The sequence below is a fragment of the Schistocerca serialis genome, chromosome 1 (genome assembly GCF_023864345.2).
Source record: "Schistocerca serialis cubense isolate TAMUIC-IGC-003099 chromosome 1, iqSchSeri2.2, whole genome shotgun sequence".
Lineage (NCBI taxonomy): Eukaryota > Metazoa > Arthropoda > Insecta > Orthoptera > Acrididae > Schistocerca > Schistocerca serialis.
In genome coordinates, this window is record NC_064638.1 from 581,932,351 (window position 1) to 581,959,268 (window position 26,918).

Here is a 26,918-nt window from a genome sequence, read left to right on the forward strand (position 1 = left end):
TCCCCTTCAACTCTTCTGCTGAAGGAGCCACTAGTTCTGGAAGCTTGTAAACATAAAATCCTTGTGTGTGTGTGTGTGTGTGTGTGTGTGTGTGTGTGTGTGTGTGTGTGTGTGTGTGTGTGTGTTCCCCTGCTGCTGATTGGTGAGTAGATTTTTTTATCTATCCATTTACATTATGTTAATACTACTAGCAACACAAAATCCTTGTATCTAACTGCTTACAAATTACCTGACAATGGCAACCCCAGTACCTAAACTATCATTATAAAAATACTCTGAAAATTTTGTGGTACACTGATCTACTTCTTACTATCACTTTTAACCTTACAGTAAGAAACATATGTAAGCGTTTGACAATCATTAGAATGTTGGAACTAACAATGAATTGTGGGGACCATCACTTTTCTGTGCTCAGCACTGTGACATACAATGCTTGCACCAGCTTGAAAACGACGCTCATCAGTTATCACATATGTTGGTATGGGACTAATCCTGTAGCTATCTGCTCTTAATCTGTTGCTGCTGCAATCCAGAGGTGGTTTTAAATGAGGCAGTAATATGGAAAAAGTACACTACTAGCTATTACAATTGCTACACCAAGAACATGATGTGCTACAGATGCGAAATTTAACCAATAGGAAGAAGATGCTGTGATGTGCAAATGATTAGTTTTTCAGAGCATTCACACAAGGTTGGCGGCAACACTCACAACGTGCTGACATGAGGAAAGTTTCCAACCAATTTCTCATACACAAACAGCAGTTGACCGGCGTTGCCTGTTGAAACGTTGACGTGATGCCTCGTGTAAGGAGGAGAAATGCGTACCATGACGTTTCCCACTTTGATAAAGGTCGGCTTGTAGCCTATCACGATTGCGGTTTATCGTATCACGACATTGCTGCTCGCGTTGGTCAAGATCCAATGACTGTTAGCAGGATATGGAATTGGTGAGTTCAGGAGGATAATATGGATTGCCGTGCTGGATCCCAACTGCCACGTATAACTAGCAGTCAGATGACAGGCATCTTCTCCGCATGGCTGTAACGGATCGTGCAGCCATGTCTCAATCCCTGAGTCAACACATGGGGACGTTTGCAAGACAACAAGGATCTTCACGAACAGTTTGACGACGTTTGCAGCAGCATGGACTATCAGCTCGGAGGCCGTGGCCACGGTTACCCTTGACGCTGCATCACAGACAGGAGCGCCTGCGATGGTGTGGGTGCACGAATGGCAAAACGTCATTTTTTCGGATGAATCCAGTTTCTGTTTGCAGCATCATGACAGTCGCATCCTTGTTCGGCAACACCGCGGTGAACACACATTGGAAGTGTGTATTCGTCATCGCCATACTGGCGTATCACACGGCGTGATGGGATGAAGTGCCATTGGTTACACGTCTTTGTCACCTCTTGTTCGCATTGACGGCACTTTGAACAGTGGACGTTACATTTCAAATGTGTTACTACCCATGGCTCTACCGTTCATTCGATCCCTGCGAAACCCTACATTTCAGCAGGATAATGCACGACCGCATGTTGCAGGTCCTGTATGGGCCTTTCTGGATACAGAAAATGTTTGACTGCTGCCCTCGCCAGTACATTCTCCAGACCTCTCACCAACTGAAAACATCTGGTCAATGGTGGCCGAGCAACTGGCTCGTCACAATATGCCAGTCACTACTCTTGATGAACTATGGCGTGTTGAAGCTGCATGGGCAGCTGTACCTATACACGCCATCCAAGCTCTCTTTGACTCAATGCCCAGGCGTATCGAGGCCGTTAATACGGCCAGAGGCGGTTGTTCTGGGTACTTATTTCTCAGGATCTATGCACCAAAATTGCGTGAAAATGTAATCACATGTCAGTTCTAGTATAATATATTTGTCCAATGAATATCCGTTTATCATCTGCATTTCTCCTTGGTGTAGCAATTTTAATGGCCAGTAGTGTACAATTCCATAAATAGCAGGAAAGACAAAACTTCTTGTTATAGTCCTACAAAACTTTCCCTGAGAACTATATAGAATAAATGTTTTAATAACCCAGTGTGTATGGAAATATAATCAACATTTAGTGATAAATGGACTTTACTTCCTTATGGATGTCAGTGGAGACTGAAAAATCTCAACTGGCACGCTTTTGAAGAATATTTTATGTCTTGTGAAAATCCACTTCACAACTTACCTGACTCATCCACGAACAGAATAGGAAGAAACTTCAATATGTTTTGCCACACACCTTCTTATGATTTGCTAATGGTAAATTTATTGCAAAGGGAAAATGAACAGAGGCATCCATACTTTGATAGTCAATAATAACAGAACAAAGTGACATACCATTACAATTCTTGCTCGGGGGAAGGTTATTTTGCGTGTTCAAAATGACCCCCCCCCCCCCCCATTAGAACTCAAACAACGTCGATGCCGTTGAACTGTTGACCGACCTATAGCTGCCTACTGTTGCCGGAGGGATAGCCACACAGGACATCTCAAAATTGCAATATGTGTCATTTTGTTCCAAAGATATTAACTATCAACAAGTGCCTACATTTTTCTGGACCCTTCTGTATGTATGTGCAGGATTTCTTTAAACACTATTAAGTTATTGTCAAAACTCAGTCTGCTAACAAAACTTAAATAATTATGACTTATATGCATTTCATTTCAAGTCAAGCCAAGCCAACAAAGAATTTACCATAAAGAGCATGTACTTGTTTTGGGCTCCTAATAGAGTCCTTAAGGAAGTCTCTCATCAAATGCATGATTTGAATATGAGTAAACAGAGTTTACATTAAGGAGAACGCAAATAAAACTCCAATATACTATTACAATATACTCACACAATTTTATACACTATTACAAAATACTCACATAACTCTCTCTTATCTCTAGTTAAAGCTTCAATGAAATTAATTTAAAAAATCCAAAATATACTGGACAGGGCTAATTACTGAAGTGCTACAATGTGTGTCCCATGCTCAAGTGAAAAATTGCTTTATACTGCATATTTCAATGCTCTATACAAATATGAAGACCATACTGAAAGTAAATTGTACACTGTGAAACACAGTTAACCACAAACCCAATTTTAAGCAATGCTCCAAATTTTTACCAGTAAAAAAACACCACCACAAACTCCTGAGAGTTTCGAACACATAAATCAGGCCTGTAACCACTGGCAAGACAGTCAGTTCTTTCTTGTGGTGAAGCACATATAGAAAAATCCTCTAATGAATTTTTTTGCACTCTTCAAATCTCGTACTCCATCCTGAAGCACCATGTGACTACTCTACACCAGCCTTTAACTCAGCTTACAAACCTATTACACAGTACAAAGTGCAAATATTTGTTTCCATTCTACTTGTAACTGTTTCATGAACTACCATTTGCAAAAATGGCAATGTAAAGAAAAGAGAAAGATTCTTTACATAATTCAGTTATCAATCATGCTGTATCAAATACAAACAGGCAGCTAAGGTGTTGAGCACGTGCAACTCAAGACATAGAGCAGGTTGCCCACTCCCACAGCTCTAGTAGTATCTTACCTAAGGATGTTCACATACAGGATACAGAGAAGAGGATTTATGCAACCTTTCATAAGTTGGCACACTGAATCTTCAGCAATTAATAATATTCAAGTAACCACAAATCTCATTCTATGCTAGTTTTAGTGATATTACTTGTCCAAAAATTGTCATATTAACAAAAGCATACATGATGTATAATTAATATTTTGAAAAGATGATTTGTCTTATCCAGCAGATGGTAGGCTAAAGGTAAATGGCAGCAAATAAATGAAATATACGAAGGCTGTTTGTAAATTAAGGTCTCCAGTGCTTTTTCACATAGTAAACATCATTACAGATTCAGAAAGCTTGGACTTTTAGCTATTTTTCAACATACTCCCCATCATGATAAATGCATTTTTTGAGATGCTCCGTAAGCTTTTTCACACCCATGTTGAGCCACTCTCCCGCTGACTCATGCAGTGTTGTTTCAAGTTGGGAAAAAAAATATTTGTCACTGGGAGCCAATTTGGGCTGTACGTAGGTTTGTCAATGATTTCCCACATGAATTTGGCAATTAGATCTGTTGTCGTGCTGGTGATGTGAGGGTGGCTATTGTCATGGTGCAAACAAACTGCCTTTGTCAACCAACCCCTCCTTTTGTTCTATATAGCCTGGTGTAGCTTTGTTAGTAGTGTCTTGCAGCCCCTTGCTGTGCTGACTGTAGTACTTCCCTATCCCAGAATACCGAAGCCATCACCTTCCCCGCTGATGGCGTTTGCTTGAACTTCTTGACATTTCGAGAACTGGAATGCTGTCATTTTTTGATTGTTCCTTAGTCTCTGGTGTAAAGTATTGGACCCAAGTCGCGTCCCTGGTTACAACTGAATCCAGAAATTTCTCACTCTCTTCCCGATAATGGCACAGAAACTTTCAAGCACTTCTGATGAGCTTCTTTTTGTGTTCATCAGTGAGCATCTGTGGCACCCGCCTGGTGAACACCTTGCAATACTTCAAAAGTCCATCAAAATCTTGTCCACAGTAGTTTCAGAGATGTCACCAATCAGTTCAGCAATCTCTTGCATAGTCACACACCAATCTGCAAGCAAAACTACTTTGACTTGTGTCACTGTCTCGTCAGAAACTGATGGACGCCTGTGACCAGCCTTGTCGCACATTTGTTCGGCTGTCTGCGAACTGCCTACACCATTTATGCACATTTTTATATCCATTGACTTTTCTTGATACACATTGGTCAACTGGCGGTGATGGGTTTCAATAGGGACAGACCCCTTAATCCACAGAAATCTAATCACAGAATGCAATTAACATTTGGCGAGAGTGTCAATTTTCCCTTCCATCGTTAATGGCTACTATGCCAAGAATGACTTCACAGAGAGATGGGGACTGGCAAGAATAGTGGTGTGGGAAGCAAGGAAAATGGTGCTGTTGTCAGATTTACGCTAGATCACTCTGTCCCGGTGGGAGCTTGTTGGAGACCTTACTTTATCGACAACCCTCGTAAGTAAGTAGTTTGTACCAAAAGCTCTCATGGGGAAAGAAAGTGAGAGCTTGCATTCTTTGGCATGGCTGTTTTAATTTGCAACAAACCAGCATCTTTTACTGGCTGACTGAATTATTACAAATTCAGACTCACCTGAAAGTATAACAATATCTCCTAAAGAACTTCGTGAGGATCTACGTTTTTCTTTTTCCAAGTTGTCATCCTGCACAGCCCTCACTTGGGCTATGTTTTCTTCAACTTTGTCTTTGACACTGACATCACTAGAATGATCTATAGTTTCTTCCCTAGTGGAATCCCTGTTAACAGTAGGACGGACTGGGGTTGGGGCCAAATAACTTTTGTCATTTGGCACTGGAATATCTGACTGAGGCAGTAACTCCTTGTCTAGCTGTTCTGGGACTTCTGGCTCAGATGGGGAGAGAACTTCAGAAGAAACTTTAGCACTAGGTGTTACTGGCAGAACGTCGTCGGCATCCTCTGATTCATCCTGTGTCACACCACTGATGAGAGACATTGGAGGCATTGGTGGAGGGGGTGGAGGCTCATTTTTTGTTTTGGCTTGCTGAGCTGTTGTAACAGGTGGTCTTGGGGCAGGACCTTTATCATGCGATGCCCTCCGTTCGCTGCCTTCACTATTTTGTCTCTTGGGCACCTAAAACACACCATTTACACATCACTGGTAGATTATACGGCTAAACTAGCTTAACATAAATAAAGTTTATGATATAAATACAGATATGAAAAGTCCTTGGTGCAACATAAATGATAGGAGTAAAGGTAACAACTCACTATTCAGCTGACACACTGATAGGAATAGAAGCAAAAGTGACAACACTGCTAACTTTTAGAAGAAGCCTTCAGAACAATAGAAAACACATTCATGCATACAAGCACACAAGCTCACACGCGCGCGCACACACACACACACACACACACACACACACACACACACACACACACACACAGAGAGAGAGAGAGAGAGAGAGAGAGAGAGAGAGAGAGAGAGAGAGAGAGAGCAGTGCAACAACCCTCAAATGTGATGTTGCTGTCTCTACGGGAACAGCTCGGCATAGTGCCATCATGCCTCTCTGCTATTGTATTCAGTAAACCCATACAAGATGTGCGTATCAAATAACTCTTGATCAGTAAACCAATCCATGCTACTGTACTAACCTTGAGACAGAACCAAGCAGTACCAAGTTTGTCAAGTTTGAGGGTGGGGAGGAAAATAGGCATTATTGTTCCCTTTAGCAAGCACCATGAATGAATGGAATAAGTTTGTTTCCAAACAAGACACAAAATGTACACTGTCAACATTTGTACTGTTGTGCAATATTTTTGGTGCAATACAGATACAAAGATAAATGGGTGTGACAAATCAAAGGAAATGCAATTACTCTATTATAGGCCACCAGAGACCATGGCAAGAACCTCGTATATCAATGTATTCACAAAATTTCCCTTGAACAACCTTTGAAATTTTGTTGATGGTGTTCAGATTCAACCTAAAAAGTAAGACTGCAATACTTCTGTTGTGACAGGGCTGCTGCCACTAACTGAATGGCCTCTAATGGGATAGGATGTATCAATTCCAGGACTAGAACAATATTCATATTTTAACCTTAATGTTGATTATGGTCCTGCAGTCGTTTGATGTTGTCAATGAGTAGCCAATAATAAAGAGCTTCTCACCTCATACTGAATTTTTGTGTGTTAAGAGTAACTATAGGTTAGTTCTTTCCTGTGTTTGTATGAAACAGGAAGGTGGTATAGACTTTCACTACGTTTTACTGACAAAGCTATCGTCTTTCAATTTTAAACTGCCTTTGGAGAGAGATTATTCTCATGGGAAAACAAACACTTGATTCTGCTTGGAGGACAATGTAGTCAAATAGAAATGGGGTCAGAGCCTATTGCAGCACTCCAAAATCAAACATGGCCATGAAATATCAAAGTGGCTCCCCACTCCCCAGTGACTGGACCAACTGTTGCCATTTTCTTGACGTTACGTTGATAACCACCAGTATGGGGGATTAGCTCCACTTTTGATATCTTTGGGTGTGGTAACACGTTCTTCATAAACCCCCTCCAACACAATAAAAAAGCACAAACAAGATGGTGTCCACACAGCTCATTACATGGAATTAGAAAATAGTAGAATATCTTAGGTCACTGCTACTAGTTCAAATCATAATATTCAATAGACTGCTGCAAAGTAGCATTACAATGAGTGCAAGAGCATGAATGCAACATACATGCTTCCTGATACACTGTCCATCAATGAGCAATCATCGTGGAAAGGTTTTCAGTGCGAGTGCCTGTAGGATGACAAATGTGTGTGTTTTTGACAATAGGGTAACAATCTGACCTGTTTCAATATCTTCCACAAACCAATTTGAATATATCTTGTATATCACGTGATGCTTACAGGCTTTTTATCAGGGATGTCTCTCTCCTCTTCCTTTTTAAACTTCTTTCGTTCGTTTTCATCATTTTCCTTCTCAAATTCTCTCTTCGGCCCTTCTGTATCTTTGTTCTCAGATATCACAGCTGTGTCTTTGTCTTCAGGAATTGTTACAGTCTCTCTGTCCTCAGGAGTCACAACGTCAGGCAGCACTGTAACAAGAACACACTTCATCAGATTTTTCCGTTTCTCACAACCACCATCCCATTTTCACACTTATGTTAAGTTTCAATCAAATAACTGCTGGGCTCTAACAGTGCTGGTATATTCTCAAAACAAAAATGTGTGAACAGCAAGTAAAAACAGAGGAAGTAATTATGAATGTTTAGTTCATCAAAAGTTATTAGAATATCAGTCTTTACACTGTAACACCAATATTACACAGCATTAATCATTAACAATAAAGGTTTGTGCTATTGCTTCATACTGATAAATTACCTACTTTTCTTGCTTAACTCATGGGTTTGTAATGCTGTACTTACTTTTTACATCAGTGTCACTCTTGTGGGAGGAAGAATCATCTTCGTTTGTTTCCAGGCCCATTGGCGGCAGGGAGATGGGCCGCTCCTGCAACAATAAATGAAGTTTGTAGTTGCACTATAAGTGAATTTATTTTCTTGTGTAAATGGCTAGTAATATTTCTGTCAATATTTTTAAGCAATGTCATATCAAATACCTATCAATTAAGAAATAATAAGCTAGTCTATCCATAATACCTAATCAAGACATCATCTTAAAATTAATATAACATTTATAAAATTAATACTGTTTACTACTTTTTTTTATTTATAATCAGTGTCAACACACGGCATAGCAAGCCAATACTGGCCAAACTTGTTCTCGAACACTAGAATCCATTATTCTTGAAGTGAGGCCAGTGACAAGCATAATTAAGATGCACCTATAAAGAAGGAAACCAAAGCAGCAGACACAATTTTTTCGTAACCAACTACAGCACTGAAAGATTATGAACTCGCAGCCTTATTTTAGTTGCATATGGCCAACTATGTGTTTCACATGCCCACAGTATGTTGAGACCACAATTTCTAAATCTAGGGCTTAACACCGCAAGATTATCCGTGTACAGAACATATCACATATTGCAATTGATCATGTTTGAAAAAATATTTTAAGAGTGGAAAAATTTCACAGTTTGGTGGACCACACTTCAAACTGCACCACTACCAAAAACTACTTACTTCTAGTGAGAATGGGCTTGGGGATTCAAATAATGCCTGTATTTCTGAATCAATGTGTGCATTTATGACCTGTCCTGTTGGAGATTAAACCAGTAGCCAACATTGTGGTCAAAACAACTAACAGCAATTTAAAAGTATGATGAGAAGCATGGTGCAATAACTTGTAAAGAAGCATTACTAAAGTATGAGGCACAAATCTCTAAGCACAGCAACACTTCCACAAGGGTGCCTGCATACAAATGACCCACATCCTTGTTCAGACATCCTACCTATTTACAAGGAAATGTTAAATTGTGTCACACAATGTATCCATGATTGTTAAAATTTTATGTACTACTTTCATAATAATTTCAGTATACAATGAAGTCTATTCATGCGTATTACATGATAAACATTTTCTATGTAACTTTTTACCTGTATAAAGTTTTAATAGGGAACATATTTGTACTTTCAGGTGCCATGACTTGAAAACGGATGTATTCTGTCACTGTAATGTATTTGAAACTGTGACAGAAAATAATTTATGAGGTGAGTCAATAAATTCTTACAAAATCCAAGAGATGGCACTCATAGTAGCAAAATGTTTTGCCGGCAGTAAGTGTCATCTGTTGCTAGAGGGCAGGTAAAGTTGCCACAGTATCCATCACATGGTTTCATTGTCCCAGTTGATTTAAGCAACAAGCTCATGTTTATTTCGCAACATGGAAAAATGCAAGTTTCAAGTGTGATTAAACACCTCTGCTTAAAAAAAGAAAAACATTATCTATTTAAAAAGAAAACACTGAAGAGAGACCAAAGCTGATTTGAATCAAGTTCAGGGCACATCTACATCTGTGTCTGCAACTTTTTACAATTGGTTAAATGAGATTAAATGTGGCTGTACATGCACAAAAGATGAACAGTGTTCAGGACGACCAGTGAAAGTGAGCATCCCCAAGTAATTAACAAAATCCGAGATATGGTCTTAAGTGATCGATGAATCAAAGTGAGCAAAATAGTTGAGGACAAAGTCATAGTGCAAGATACAGTTTTCAATTTTGCAAGAGAAAGAGGGTGTACAAAAAAAAATCTCAGCAATATGGGTGCTCTGTTTGCTCCTAGTGGAGAATAAACTCAACTGTGTGGCCAATTCTGATGCTGTTTTGGCACTTTTCCATCAAAACCCTGCTAGGTTTCAGTGTCAGTACATAACTGTGGATGAAACATGGCTACACTCCTTACACTGCAGAGACTAAGAAACAATCAAATCAGTGGGTTTCAGGGGCAAACTGGCTCCAAACATCATGAAGATGGTGAAATTGACCAGTCCTTTGGGATGCATGCAGAATCACCTATGTGGTGTGTCTAAAAAGTTCAGTGAATGCTACCAGACAACAAACAAAATGAAAGATACAAACAAATGTTCTTTATTGCCCTTTAAAATAGTCGCCATCTGCTACAACACACTTTTGAGAACGTTCGTACAGACACTGTCATTGCTTTAACACACGGCCTAATTGTGTAACATTTATTTCACTGTTAAGTTGAGGCAATGTTGTTGTTCTAACCAACACAGGTTCCTCATCTGAAACTCAGCAGTGGACTGACTGTCTTGTGACCAAAAATTGGGCCCTTATATATCCTCACAATAATAGGTACTGAACTTACACAATCATTAAATTAACATATATAGATATGCAAACAATACTTTTGATAAATCTGTTAATTACTTTGGAATTAATTAAGGGCTGACTTTGCTAACATGTTTTCGAATAGGGCCAAATAAATACTTAAAGAATGCTCGTGTTTCGTTTTCCAAATGTTTATAATTAGTACAGAATTTATGTTTGTTTATGCATCAACAATAGAATTTAAGTTACAAAAAAATTCCTGATTCACCCTATAATGAAAGATACTAACTAGTAATAGTCAAAATACATTAGAAAATCAATTACATACATGAAACTAAGCACAACATTAGATCCGGTGTTATATTTTTTAAAAACGAGGGCCAACCTTTCTTTTATAAAAATACAGATTATACTCATGTATGTTAATGGTAATTAGTTCTAAAATGAAAAAACAAATTTAACTAGGCAGATGGAAAATCAAGAGGAGGAGAAAAATATCTCAGCTTGCTTTGTCACAAAGCTCTCCAAAACAATTTTTTCTGGTTGCTGTAGTCTTTATGAGCAATAATTATCTTCCACTGCATGATTAAACTTCTTTTATAATTACAGGAACAAACTCTTTTGCACATGCCTCACTCTATGAAGAATTCCACAGATAATGACGGTACACCACTCTCAATTACGTCCCTTCATAACAGTTATGATTTACACAAATCACATTGCTTCCACAGAAGGTGCACAGCAAACTGGCCCTAACACGGCACAAATATTTACAATGAACATCTTTTGGATTGTATCTTCATTTATTAGAGAACAACTATGTCATGAGGAAATTTGATTCTGTGTTTAACGGCCTCTACTACATTGTGGCTTGTCATGTTTTCATTTTATTGTTAATAATGTACAATGTTGTTTTCAGTTTTTTTTGTGTAAGCACAACATATCACTTTTTTGTTCTTAACTGATATGAAACATCTGTTAATAGGATGGAAATGATTTTTTTTAATTAAATGGTCTGTATAACAGCGTAGATAACTTACTGCACAGGCAGTATCCACAGTACCCATGTATGTGGTGATCTGCGTATGTGGTGAAATGGTACAAGATGCATTTTTGATACAAAGAAACATTCTGTGAATTTTATCACAACTATTTGAAAGACAATATGTAAACTGTAATGGCAAAACGTCAGATCATTAGGACATGAGACATGGGCTGCAGTGCCCTATTTATTCATTGTTTGGAATGCTGTTAACACACTGCTGAACTTCCACAGAGTATTAGTCGTGTATACAGGGCAGTTTTTTATCTCACTGCACACAGTGCTCACACTATTTAGTTTCATGCAGTAAGATGTGGGTCATCCTGTGCCAAATTCTGAGTGCTTACTGTGATAATCTTGTCTTCAAATTTTTTTTCTCTATTTCTTGGTAAGTCGAATAATGTTAGAAGCAAAAGATATTTAAGATTTTTAGAAAATATTTGTATAAAAAATTCTGTACTTTTAAATCCCCTCAGGACTATAGCTTCATGTTTTTGCATGACAGGACATGGCAAGAATGTTGAAAGATAAGGAGATACTGGAGTTACTCTGGAGGATTTTCCATCTGACACTGATACACCAAATGATGAAAGAAGTGATTTTGCAATAAAATATGTTCTTGAAGAATTCTAACTCAACAATTTATACACCAAACAAAGAAGAAATAACACCATCAACAGAATACTACGAAATTATATTTGAAGTAACCAGAGACAAAAAGAAATATCTCCCAACTCTTCTCAGAATGAAAGAAGGGATTTTCACTTTCAAAGGAAATTTGAACTCAAAATCTTTACGATCATGGCTATATTTTATTGCTAGTCATGGGACATGTGGAAAGTCTGATTTTTACTATATACAGTGTGGTTTACAAGTCACGTCCCATGGAACAAAGTCTGCATTGGAGTAAGAACATACGCTTCCGCGGCCAGTGTCATAGTGACTAAAATTCTTCTGGGTATTATGCCGCATCATTGCTAAAAAACTAACAACAATAATAAACTAAAACTGACGTTTCCGCCGAATTGCAACAGCCTTCCTCAGGGCATGACTGGTTTTGCAAGGGGATAGGTGCTTCTATTTATTACAGACTATAGATGTCTGACATCACTGTTGTAAAACTTTTAAGTGGCCCTCTAATATGACTGGCTAGTCATAACGTAAGGGAAAATGGAAGGAAAGAGGCTATTCATGGATGTCCATGTCGTCAACGATTAGTAGCTGTCCGCCAATCAGCATTCGGCTTCTGGTCTGCAAGTTTTCCTCCTGGTGTGTGCGGAAGTGGACCTCTACAAGTGTTTGTGCTGATACGTCTGAGTCCCGTGTAGCTTCTGCCCCGCGACCGCTCATGGCCCATTGGACTGGGATGGCCAGCAGCCAGGACGCCGGGAGTTTGTAGCCATCTTCTCTGTTGATGTTGTCAGGCTGCTTAATAATTTCGATCGCCTCCCGTATTTTGTGTTCTCGCATCCACAATTCTTTAGCCAGTACTCGGACTTCCTGGAACCTGATAGGTTGTCCACAGTCACAGTGGTGTTCCGCTATTGCCGATTTATTATGTTGTTGTAATTGTACATAGCGTTCGTGTTCTGCTACTCGTAAGCTGACAGGTCTCCCTGTTTCTCCTATGTAGACAGCTCCACACACACACCGTAGTTCGTAAACACCTGCAGTGTTAAGATTGTTGACTACATCCTTGGTGGAACCTACCATTTCGTGGATCCTGTGACTGCTTCGAAAAATCTGTTTGAAATCTCGTCGGCGGAGGGCATTGCCTAGCCGTTCACTGAAGCCTTTTATGTCACAGGACGCGGACATACCTGCACAAATACTTGTAGAACAACTGTCAGTCCACTTCTGCGCACACCAGGAGGAAAACTTTCCGTCCAGAAGCCGAATGCTGATTGGTGGACAGCTACTAATTGTTGACGACATGGGCATCCATGAATAGCCTCTTTCCTTCCATCTTCCCCTACGTCATGACTAGCCAACCATATTAGAGGGCCAATTAAAAGTTTTACAGCAGTGATGTCAGACACTGATAGTCTGTAATAAATAGAAGCACCTATCCCCATGCAAAACCAGTCGTGACCTGAGGAAGGACATTTCAAGTTGGCGGAAACATCGGTTTTAGTTTATTAATGTTGTTAGTTTTTTAGCAATGATGCAGCATAACATCCAGAAGAATTTTAATCACTCTGCATTGGAGATTCAATAGCCTCGGCCCATGGAACACAGACGTATTCAGGGATATGACAGTAAAAATTGTTGTTGTTGTGGTCTTTAGTCCTGAGACTGGTTTGATGCAGCCTACATCCTTCTGAATCTGCTTAGTGTATTCATCTCTTGGTCTCCCTCTACGATTTTTACCCTCCACACTGCCCTCCAGTACTAAATTGGTGATCCCCTGATGCCTCAGACCCAGTCCTACCAACCGATCCCTTCTTCTGGTCAAGTTGTGCCACAAACTTCTCTTCTCCCCAATCCTATTCAATACTTCCTCATTAGTTATGTGATCTACCCATCTAATCTTCAGCATTCTTCTGTAGCACCACATTTTGAAAGCTTCTATTCTCTTCTTGTCTAAACTATTTATCGTCCATGTTTCACTTCCATAGATGGCTACACTCCATGCAAATACTTTCAGAAACGAGTTCCTGATACTTAAATCAATACTCGATGTTAACAAATTTCTCTTCTTCAGAAACGCTTTCCTTGCCATTGCCAGTCTACATTTTATATCCTCTCTACTTCAACCATCATCAGTTATTTTGCTCCCCAAATAGCAAAACTCTTTTACTACTTTAAGTCTCTCATTTCCTAATCTAATACCCTCAGCATCACCCGACTTAATTCGACTACATTCCATTATCCTCGTTTTGCTTTTGTTGATGTTCATCTTATACCCTCCTTTCATGACACTGTCCATTCCATTCAACTGCTCTTCCAAGTCCTTTGCTGTCTCTGACAGAATTACAATGTCATCGGTGAACCTTAAAGTTTTTATTTCTTCTCCATGGATTTTAATACCTACTCCAAATTTTTCTTTCGTTTCCTTTACTGCTTGCTCAATATACAGATTGAATAGCATCAGGGAGAGGCTACAACCCTGTCTCACTCCCTTCCCAACCACTGCTTCCCTTTCACATCCCTCGACTCTTATAACTGCTGTCTGGTTTCTGTACAAATCGTAAATAGCCTTTCGCTCTCTGTATTTTACCCCTGCCACCTTCAGAATTTGAAAGAGAGTATTCCAGTCAAGATTGTCAAAAGCTTTCTCTAAGTCTACAAATGCTAGAAACGTAAGTTTGCCTTTCCTTAATCTTTCTTCTAAGATAAATCGTAGGGTCAGTATTGACTCACGTGTTCCAACATTTCTACGGAATACAAACTGATCTTCCCTGAGGTCAGCTTCTACCAGTTTTTCCATTCGCCTGTAAAGAATTCGTGTTAGTATTTTGCAGCTGTGACTTATTAAACTGATAGTTTGGTAATTTTCACATCTGTCAACACCTGCTTTCTTTGGGATTGGAATTATTATAGTTCTAATGAAATATTGTCTACTCCCGGGGCCTTGTTTTGACTTAGGTCTTTCAGTGCTCTGTCAAACTCTTCACACAGTATCATATCTCCCATTTCATCTTCATGTACCTCCTCTTCCATTTCCATAATATTGTCCTCAAGAACATCGCCCCTGTATAGAACCTCTATATACTCCTTCAACCTTTCTGCTTTCCCTTCTTTGCTTAGAACTAGGTTTCCATCTGAGCTCTTGATATTAATGCAAGTGGTTCTCTTTTCTCCAAAGGTCTCTTTAATTTTCCTGTCGGCAGTATCTATCTTACCCCTCGTGAGATAAGCCTCTACATCTTTACATTTGTCCTCTAGCCATCCCTGCTTAGCCATTTTGCATTTCCTGTCGATCTCATTTTTGAGACGTTTGTATTCCTTTTTGCCTGCTTCACTTACTGCATTTTTGTATTTTCTCCTTTCATCAATTAAATTTAATATTTCTTCTGCAGTAAAAATTAATTGAAGCAAAAAATTCTAGAAAACATGGGCTCTAAAATGCATAACTTCAAGAGGTGTGAGCAGTGCTTTATCTCTTCTACAGCAAACTCCTTGCTTTCTGTATTTTGAGAGGTGGTAGTATGGACCAAAACTAGAAAAGGAAGTCCAGTAAACACAAGAGTCTAGAGTGCACACTTTAAGAGCTATGAGCACATGTTCATTTTCACTTCCATGAAACACATCTCTTCTACTGCATAAGTACTCATAGTTCTTAACATATGCGCTTTACAACCCATCTTTACTAGAGTTTTTTCTTATTATGATCCATATCTTTTCCTCTCTAAAAAAGGAAAGCAAGAGATTTGTTTCACAATACCGAAGATGATGAAGTGCTCACAGCTCTAGCCAATGTTTACAAGACTTTTTGCTTCAATAGGTCATTCCTGTCACACCCCTGAATATAACTTTCTTCTATGGGCCAAGACTACTGAATCATCAACATAGACTTTGCCCTGTAGGACATGTCTTTAGGTTCACCCATCAGAATCAAGACCTCACTGAAAGTGTTCCCAATGTTTTTGCGTGTGAATTACGGCAAATTTTTTTTTATCTATACCACTTCTTGTGAAGTACCATTGTCAATGACTATAACATTATAACTTGACGGGACTCTCAAACCCTTTTGAAAAAATGAAATTAAGGCCCAAAAACCGCATTTCTCTGGTTTTCTTTCTACTAAATCAATTTCTAACTTACTATGGCAACGTAAAAAGAAATGAGAATTGTCGAAGTCAAAGAATAAAAACTGAGGCCTTAAAGGGTTAATAAGGCATGTATGTAATTTTTGTGTACGATTTTTGGGTAACATGCGCCACTGTCTGGTAGCAGGCGACAGAAACAGAACAATGTTTGAAACAAAAAAGCTCAAAATCCTCCACATTACATTGAGCCCTGTACTAAAACAGAGGCGCCTTCTTTCCCTGCTAACAGACAATGCCGCAGGTTACCCAGCAGTTGCATATAAAACACATATGTGCCTTATTAAATGACATAAATCCACCCAATGACGGAGGTTTAACTCTTCAAATTGTTCAGTGGGAACAAAAACAAATTGTAACTGGCTACAATAGCTCGGGTTTCGACTAACAAATAATTAATGAGCTATATCTACATTGACAGAAAAAAAATCACAACACCAAGGAGGAGTTGGGCAACTTAAATGAAATTTGGGATCTGACAGATGTATCTATTCAAATTTCAAGCCAGTTGCATAAGAGAGGCACTAGTAGTGGCACTATGAGGATGCAGATCAGGTTTGCTATAAATACATGCTGTAACAGTCATGATCATTAGTGGCTTTTGAGACTGGAATTGGTCAGTTATGTTAGACAACAATTCCTTTATCAACACCTCACTGAGTTTGAACAAGGTCATGTAATAGGACTACAAGAAGCTAGATGTTTCTTCCGCGATACTGCAGAAAAGCCTGGCAGGAAAGTAGCCACAGTAACATGACTGTTGGTGGCGGTGGTCTAGGCTCTGGATGACCACTTGGCACTACCGAGAGAGAAAACCATGTTCGGCTTATGGCTCTGGCACATTGTACTAAATTTGCAGCAGCATTTTGAGCACCAGTTAGCACCACAATGACACAACAAACTGTCACAAATCAGTTACTTCATGGATAGCTCACAGCCAGATGCCCTGTAGCATGCACTCCACTTACTCCAAACCACTGCCATTTGCGATTTCAGTGGTGTCAAGCGAGAGCTCATTGGAGGGCAAGGTGGAGATCTGTTGTGTTTTATGATAAAAGCTGGTTCTGTCTTGGTGCCAGTGATGGCTGTGTGTTGTTTAGGAGGCCAGATGCGGGCCTGAAACCAACCTGTCTGTGTACTAGACACACTGGACCTACACCTGGAGTTATGGTCTGGGGTGCAAATTTTGTAGGACGGCAGGAGTACTCTTGTGGTAATCCCACTCACCGTGACTGCAAATTTGTACGTCAGTCTGGTGATCTGACCTGTTGTGCTGACATTCATGAACAGATTTCCAGGGGATGTTTTCCAACAAGGTAATGCTCGCCCACATACTGCTGTTGTAAATCACCATGCTCTACAGAGTGTCTACTTGATGTCTTGGCCTGTTCAGTCGCCAGATCTGTCTCCAACTGGTCACATATGGGACATCACTGGACAACTCCAGTGTCATACACAAACAGCATTCATTGCCCCTACACTGATCGACCAAGTGAAACAGGCACAGCTCTCCAATACACAAACTGGCATCCGGCATCTGTATGCTTGCATTCAACATTCTGGCAGTTACACTGGTTATTAATGTACCAGCATTTCACATTTGCAATGTCTTATCTCACACTTTACATTAACCTGTGATCTTGCAATGTTAAATCAATGAAATATGCTACCTAGACAAATGTATTCCTGAAATTTTATCACTCTGCATTAGTTATTTTACAGTGTTGTTTCTTCCTGTCACTGTACATAAAGCAATGAGTATGGAAGATATCACTGTATATATTAAGATGAGCTACATTTTGTATCTCTCTTCTCAGTAAGATATAAATTCAGCAAGAAAATGCAAAACAGTTTTGTTCACAAAACTGGATTTTGTTTTGTATCTCATTGAATGCAAGCTCTCTAACTGTTAGTCATGTGACAAACTGCCTGCCTGATTATATGCCACCATTAATTGACAACTTCGACTGCGTGCAAACAAGTGAGTTCACTTATATTGTGGAGAGAAACCTTGTGTATTGTACTGTAAATAAAGGCATATTCCACACTATCAGTGTCAATTTCCCTTTCTTTTATTACATACACAATGGCAACTGATGCAAAATGAATGGTAAAATCTATTCAAAATGTGAACTAAACTGTTGGCACTGAGAATGTTACGCCACCAGTTGTCAAATGTGCAATTTTTTTACCACAATATGTTTCAGGACTATGTTATCCCTTTCTCAAATGCTATAAAACAAGGAAAACCAATCAATAAATCATAATACTACATGTACTGATGACCATATAAAAATATTTTTTTCATCCTGTAGTACAACCTTCCTTAAAGCTTGTATGCCATTAGCAAAAAGTAAAAATCCGGAAGCAAACATGCATTATCAAATAAAAAACTCTCCTTAGAACAACTCATGCTGGTGTGTTATACTCTCAAGGTAAAGCTCTGACTAAAGGCAAAAACTGTTTTCACTTACTGAAGCTAGTACCTTCCTGCACGGCATATGTCACAGCCCCTAAAGATCTATAAACACTGTATGTCAAGTCCTGGTAAATTCTAAAATCCAGTACTACGTGTAATGTGGGCAGCCACATAGGATGTCCAACAGAAAACATGAAACCTAATGCCATTAACTTGAATAAATTGATGGCTACTTCTCAAGGACATCACTAAAGTGGGCTCAGAAATGGCCCTCAGACACTTCTGTCTTCTCATTTAATGCACTGATGCATTCATTTCTTAAAGTGCAAAAAACTCATCGCCTCTGCAAAATCTGACAACCACCACCCTTTATCCTCAAAGTGCAATACTCTCGTGCTGTCTGTGATGTCACTCAATGAATGCTACTCACTCTTGCACTCTTGAGGTGCTTCATCACCACCAATGAGCCATTTTCTATCTTATTATGTTCTTTAAATCTTAGTTCAAAGTTTCTTCCTGTTAGCCCTACAGTGCTACAAATACCACACATTTGACAACTGGTGGCATAATATTCTCAGTACTGATTCATGAGACAGTTGTAATACAGCTTCACGACAGATGTCATAAACCCCTCCAGGAGAACAAGAGAGAGTTTACTTGAATCCACATCGACATTCAACAAGTATGTTACTGGTTGATTCATATTTTATATATTACTACTCGAAAATTCTAATTAACACATGGTTGACATCTCTTATTTGTAATCAGAAGACATTTCATGATTAACAAACTGCAACGTGTGTGAACACAGTATTAAGCCATACTGAATGCATGAGTTATAATCAAACCAATTTCCAATTCAAATTTTTACTCCCTCTGTAAACAACACCATATGTTACATTAGTTTAAACATACCCACAAAATTTACGTGAAATGAAACTGAGTCACCACGTACAACATGGAAGATTGGTCAAAAAATTATTGTGGTAATCCAAGGCTTTGCACTAGCATACCCCACTGAAGTTATAAGGTTCACCAGTCACTTGAAATCCACTATTAATTGGGTGGTTCCTTAAATGCAGGAAGCATGTTCTCCCTTAACATTCCAAGTGAGGCAGAACGTCGTCATCTATGTGACCTCTCTGAAAAGTTTAACTGTTCAAATAGAATAAACACTATTTTTTTGCTACTAGGTCTTCTTTTTATTAAATGGGTTCTACAAGATATTGTGAATTAAGTCCCTCTCTAGCTGGCCCAATCTCAATACATTTATTGATAATACCAAAAATGTGTGAATTCCTACATAATAATAAATATCCTTCACACTCTATTCTGTGACAAAAAATGAAACCGAATGAATGGATAAATAAATAAATATGTTACACTCACATATTCAGATTGCTAATGACTGAAATTCAAACATTATTTATGAGTTTTCATCTTCAAATATTATATGGAAAATAACTGACATAGTGTAAGTAACAAAAGCAAACAATTATTTACACAGAAAAATAAAGAACAGTTTACATCTTCCCCAGAAATCCTAGCCCACAAATTAAAAAACTAACAATAATTTCACACGAGCTACAATATGCATCAAAGTACAGGAGGAGCCTGGCAGTACTTAAGAGGGCAAGGATATAAATACTTGTACCTGTGACCTGAGTGAATTAATGGTGATGAATCTGTTGGAATGTGGTACATTTATATTGATAGTATCAAGATGGCTCTCAACAATAAGTGTAAATGTACTACATTAAAATCAGTCAGCTCCATGTGTTCACTGTATAAGATAGTTATGCACTGTATTTATCTTGCCATTAATAAATATTCTTAATATGGTAGCAGTTTGCATTTTTTAAGTAAAAACATATTTTTTTTTTTTGAAAAGTATTGGTTGGTTGTGAACTAAAAAGAAAATTGTTAATCGAAAAAGTGCTGTGTGAAACTGGACATCTCTGACATTAAGATACTGGTGTTTGATGGAGAAGACTATGGGAAATGGATATGGGGATTAGAAATGTAAATGAAAATGATGAAATGCTGCACAGTTGCTTCACGAACAAAAACGAGCATGGACAAGGCAGGCACTTGGGATGAAAAGAACCTGACCACAACAAACTATAGAGCAATTTTGAACAAGAAACTGGATTTTATGAGTTTTAAGGAAACTGCATTTGAGATAGTGAAAATGTTCAAAGAATTATTATACTCCAAAGAATAAACAGCACCGAAAATTGTGGGCACAAACATTTTGGATAAACCCAGGTTAAAGGACTACAGTGACACAGAAACATACTTCAGTATTTTTGAAACAACAAATCCTTGCCTGAATCTCAGAGATATACTGGGGACTCAATCAGGATTTTGAAAGAAGAAGATCAGAAGTCGAATACATTAAAAGTATAATTCAAATGATGGATTTAAAAGAGATGGATGAAAGTGGAGGTGAAAAAAATTTAGCTTACTTCATAGTGAAAAGAAAATCAATATGAGCTACCAGGAGCATTTATGTTACGGATGTGGCGAACCAGGTCATTTTAAGAGGGACTGATCAGTCAGGAACAAGCAGAGATTCATAGATACACAACGGACATTTTTGAGGAGATGGTCAGGCAGTTGGAAACCCTAAAAATGTAGCAGCATAGCAATGATATCAACTGGCAAGAAGCAGTCATCATGAAGGGTGCCGAGGATATTAACAGAACGAAAATGGTATTAGCAGTTTCGTAACAGAGGTATAACTAATGATGGCACGTAATAATGTTGACTCAGGTAATAATGTACAGACTGATTGGTTATTGGAGAATGATTGCACCGATCGTGTTTTTAATAATGAAAACTATTTTTCTGAATGCTTAACTTTAAATGGACCTGTAAATGTAAAAATTGCAGATGGTAAAGTTTTGCAAGTTAAAAAAAAAAATGAAATATGATCAGTTATTTTCCAGTTTATGACGACATGACTCCAAATGAAACGAAAATGTGTTTTATGACAAAGATATGAAAAGAAATTCAATTATCTATGCTAAAAAAATCTATTTGTAGGCAATAGCTCAATAGCTTTTGAAAATTACAATAACTTACTTGTGATTGGTTTGAAAGAAGATAAGCTGTACAAAATGCAAAGTTGTATTTTATGGAAGTGATTACTGTAAATAGTCTAAGTAGTGAAGACAGTATTTAGTACAGAAGAAAAGGCATCACATAGTTGGACTGTAAATTGTAATGATTAAATGTGTTACATAAACATCAGTTTGCAGTTGGATTTACAGCAAATTTGGAATCAGAATTTATGAAGTATAAAATTTGTATTCAAAATAAAACGCACAAACTGTATTTTGAAAACAACAGAAGCAAAGCAAAAGAAACGGAAATTATTCATACTGATTTGCATCAGGCATGCACAACTCATGATTTGCATAGGGAAAGATACTTTTCGCTTTTATTGATGGTTGTCGTGATGTTAACTAGAGTCTATGCTATCAAATCTAAAAATGAAATTTATGATTGTTTTGTAGAATATGTTAATGAAATTGAAAATTTAACTGATAAAATTATAAAAAAAATTGAGATGTGACAAGGGAATGGAATATTTAAATTCAGCTGTTTATCAACTAGTAAGGCAGATGGAATCATTTTAAATGGGCGTCCAACTTTTGGCTAATACTACTGAGAGCAAATCTCCTTATGAGATAGTGTTTACAGAGAAGGCTTATGTTACACATTTCAAGTTGTATGGATCACAAACTTTTGTACCGGTACCAGAATAACGGAGAAAGTAAAAGAAATTGTGGATGATATTTATTCACCTGTTGCTCTGATGCAATCATTGAAATTTCTACTGCCATATTGCTGTCAAAAGGACTAAATTGTAGATGAAATAGATAGATGTACAGACTGCATTTCTAAACTGTAAAGTTTTCTCAGAATATTTATGTGAGGCAACCTCTGGAATATGAGGATTAAAAAGTCAGGGTTTGTAAGTTATTTAAGGCATTACATGGCTTGAGAGGAAGTCTTCGACCATTGTATGAGTGTTAAAAAGAGTTTTAAAAAAGTATATGCTTTAAAAGAAATTAATATCATTATATGATTTATATAATGAAGTTTGTTGATGAATTGATAATTTGTGATAAAAGTAAAGGGAAAATACAACCAAAATCAAGAATCTTTTGTCCAAGTCATTTTAAATGAAGGACTGAGATGAAGGAAAGAATTATCTTCCGGAAAAATATTAACAATAATTATGCAAACAATGTACTGAATCTCAGTAAGGAAAGCTATATTGAAACTCTACATATAAACTATCAGATTTAACATTCAAAGCATACAGTACACCAATGGAGGTCATGATATTTAGTGCAGGAGCTTGACAGGTGCTCTGTTATTTATAAGCTCTGATATGAGTTTCAGTTTGAACTATTTGAATCGATTTCAAAATTATTACAATGATACTCACTATGCAATGAGTACTGAAGTATTAGAACTAAACAAATGTTTGAAGTTAACACGTGGAAGGACTGAAAATATTAATCCCTTAGATTGTTTTGCAGATGCAGATTGGGCAGGTGATTGTGTTTGGTAGGTTTGGAGATATACATAAAATAAGGGAAAGGCAACCACTCACCTACAGCAGATTGATGGGTTGAGCACAGAAACATGTAACAGAAAACTGCATTGTTCACTCCAGCTTCTTTTTCTAGAAAAAGTACACACACACACACACACACACACACACACACACACACACATGGCCATGCAGAAAGGATGTAAGGAGGGGTAGAAGGAATGAGGCAGGTCTTTGGGCAGATAACTCCACAGCCGCACAACAAGACAGAAAGAGTACAGAGAATACAGCAAAAAGATGTGTAGGAAGAGGGAGATTGGGGAAAACGGAAGGGGGAAAGGAGAGAAAGGTGAAGATGAAGAAAGAGGAGAGAGAGAGAGAGAGAGAGAGAGAGAGAGAGAGAGAGAGAGAGTGAGAGAGTGAGTGAGTGAGTGGGGGTGGAGGAGTGGTGTGGACAGAAGAGAGATGGGAAAAGGTAAGGTGAGGCAGTGAGGAAAAGATCAGTAGAGATTTCTCTCCAGCATATCTTACACCGACCTCATCTCACCGCCTCACCTTACCTTTTTGCTTCTCTTTTCTGTCCACACCACTACTTCTCCATCCACACTGTGCCCTGTCTTCTCCCAACACTCTTCCTTTCCAACCCTCATCCCCTGTGCTGGCACTCACCCCCTCTCTCCCTCTCCTCCCACCTCTTTAATCTTTACTTATCTATCCTCCCCCCCCCTTCCTCCCCCCTCAGTTTTATTCTCATCTCCCTACATCTATTTTTGCTGTATCCTCTGTATTCTTTTTGTCTTCTTGTGCAGCCATGGAGTCATCTGTAAAAAAACTGCCTCTATCCTGCTACCCCTTGTTGTGTCTTTCCCTAACCCCTTCCCACCTTCATCAGCTTAGGCAACTGCTTTCAATAAACAGTGTTGCCGTGACCACAGGTGTGTGTGTGTGTGTGTGTGAGAGAGAGAGAGAGAGAGAGAGAGAGAGAGAGAGAGAGAGAGAGAGAATGCTGTTTTCTGTTACATGTACCTGTGCTCCATGCATCAATCTGCTACAGGTGAGTGGTTGCCTTTCCCTTACTTTATGTATTGCTTCATCCAGAAATTTCCATTTTGTTATTGCTTGGGAGAATGACATTTTGGAAATCTAAGGACTTTTGATGATTATGTAGCATTGTCAGATGCTGTCACCGAGGTTAAGTTAATTCTGGATATTTTGATGCAAAGTCTGAGTGTCTGTTAAAGTATATGAAGACAACTGAGGGCCAAGTCAATATTGCTATATATGGGAACTCTCCCAAAAATAAAAATATAATGAAATACATTACCATTCTGTGAACGATGTTATATCAATGGAGTTTGTAATGTAGATTCAGAAAACAATGCAGTAGACATTTTTACCAAATCTTTGAGCAAGAATAAATTTGTAAAATTTCAAGCAATACTGAATGTAATTCAACTGTGATATAAATGTAAGGAAGCATGTTGGAATGTGGAATATTTATACCCACAGCATTGAGTGTCGAGAGGTCTCTCAACAATGAGCGTACATGCTTATTGGTCAGTCAGTTCCGTGCCGTTTGTTCATTGTGTAAAGACAGATAAACATTGTATTTATCTTGTCATTAATAAATGTTTTTTACAGTGTCAATGGCTCTCTAGAACATTTTAATCACTCTTACACAACACTCTTATACATTTAAAAAATGTAATACTGTCTCACTAACTAAAAGTATCTTCTAGCCCAAGAGACTTAACTATCTAACAATGCAGCCACTAATCCAAAAGGGAAACAGGAAATAGTACTTCACAGTCCAACAGTACAGTTTTTACACATGTCAACCAGTGCCAAAAGTAAAAGTTCCACTTGCAGTGCCTTTTGATTAATCTGAGATAAACTGAAAGGACAAAATATATAAGTGCAGATCAAAATTTAAATCAACCAACCGACTAATCTGGTCGGAATAATGATCAAAAATTGCATCCAGTTTTAAGGAACAAAAAGTATGTAACTACCTCATGGGCAACCTCTGTGCATTTTTAACATTTCATAGCCACTGCTGGGATTTGAATATCACGCATTGACAAATATGAAAGTAATACCTTCCTCTCCTGAAAGGGCTTTTGAAAAATCCAGATAAACTCTCAAATTGGTGTGACATTACCCAGGGATTTAACATAACATTCCAGCTAATATTAAACTAAAATAGAAATGTTACAATTCTCTCAACTTGCAGTCCTTTGGCTTTAATGATTTCCTCTGCAACAGCTTCTAATTTATTAGAAAATATATGGAACACATGGGGTACAATGGAGGTCAGGAATGGTATTTCTCATATAATTGTCGTACACAGCAATGCACCACATAAAAATGAATAGCATTTGGTACAAGAGGCCTTACAAATAACAAGGAAGAACTTGGTTATTTTTATAACATCCAACACACATATGCTTTACTTCATTGTTCTATAATACATTACTGGAAAGTTCTGGGTGGAACACAAATGGTGAGAGGGCTCACTATATAACTGAGGCACTAAGCGACTGACAGGCAAATAAACAAGACAGAAAATATTGTTAAGCTGTAGGGCATCGGCTGAAGGCTTAGCAATGTTTTCAGTCCTGTTAATGTATTTGCTGACTGCTCAGTGCCTCAACTATATGATGAGTTTATTGCTTCCACTATGTACTATTACTTAACATGAAGATGACGGAAAGTTCAGAAAAGCAAACATATTTTGTACTGTACATACAAAGTGGTATCTCCATGCATTGTGGCTTATGATCCGTGTAATAAATTTTTTACTAGATCATAGAGGCACACAGACAGACAATTCTCAGCATGCGTTACAAAGAGTAATGCTAGTAAGACCAAAAATTAAACAAATACCAACATAAAAAATAAGACTATATATGCCTTAATGTCATAGTCACAACTGGGCTAACAAAAACGCGATATCGCAAATTCATTCACACTTTTTAGAAACCAAGGTAATTCTCTAAAGGTCAAATCATAGTGCCAATAAAAGTTGAAAACCAGCATCAATGACAATTATGCAATTCCAATGAATAGAAGAATTAAGGAAGTACTATGTGATAACAATTCTAGTAAGATGATAATTCTAGTAAGAGTAAGAATGGGTCATCTCTGAAAGTGGCTAACTATTATGTATTGTTATCCAAATTCATTTTCTCTTCCCTACCACACAGAGTACATATTAAACAAGAATTTTATTTTCATTATTTTCTCTCTCGATTCTTTTATGTCCTGAATGCAACTTTTCCCTGTGAAAGTTTCAATAATTTTTTACAATCAATCAGTTTGCCAACAGTCAAGTTTCCTTTTAACATAAGAAGTAAAATGTATCCAACAGTGCAGCAATTTCGTTACATATTGTGACACTAAGTTCATCAGTAACATAACCTGTTCTGTTCTGCAATATATCCTACATTCCCGAAACACTCGTTAACCTTTGCTAGTCCCTTTCCTTCACTTACTTAACCCCTTCCTGCTCCCACTCCAGCACTTCATGGCCTTCTATTCTACCAACAACCCACTAGTTTTCTTTCCCCTCCTCCTCTTTCCTACTTTTCCACTTCCTCCCCCCCCCCCTCCCCCCACTACATACCTGACTGCACACAGCGACTGTGCCCTGTCTCGAGGCATGTCCTTGCATGCGCACACAAGCAGCACTAAACCTTTCTTCACACCTACCCTGCTATTCCTCCATCTGCCCCTCCCCCTCCTCATTATCCCCACCACCTACAGATTGCTTTCACATCAAGCATGGATGCTATATGCAGTCTGGTCTCAGTG

The 26,918-nt window shown here is 38.2% G+C and overlaps 1 protein-coding gene across 3 annotated transcripts in view; it reads right to left on the minus strand.

The window, feature by feature from the left end:
* Nucleotides 1-26,918, minus strand: part of LOC126476928 (serine/threonine-protein kinase 10) — a 164,664-nt gene that overhangs the window by 51,216 nt on the left and 86,530 nt on the right. For all 3 annotated transcript variants that reach the window (XR_007587365.1, XM_050103578.1, XM_050103579.1), the window contains 3 exons: nucleotides 7,979-8,063; nucleotides 7,461-7,648; nucleotides 5,165-5,684 (listed from right to left, as the gene is read on the minus strand). Coding sequence is in view for 2 of the 3 variants with exons in the window: in XM_050103578.1 (XP_049959535.1) it covers nucleotides 5,165-5,684; nucleotides 7,461-7,648; nucleotides 7,979-8,063 (793 nt within the window). In the remaining variant the exon portion in view is untranslated. The remainder of the gene's footprint in view (nucleotides 1-5,164; nucleotides 5,685-7,460; nucleotides 7,649-7,978; nucleotides 8,064-26,918) is intronic.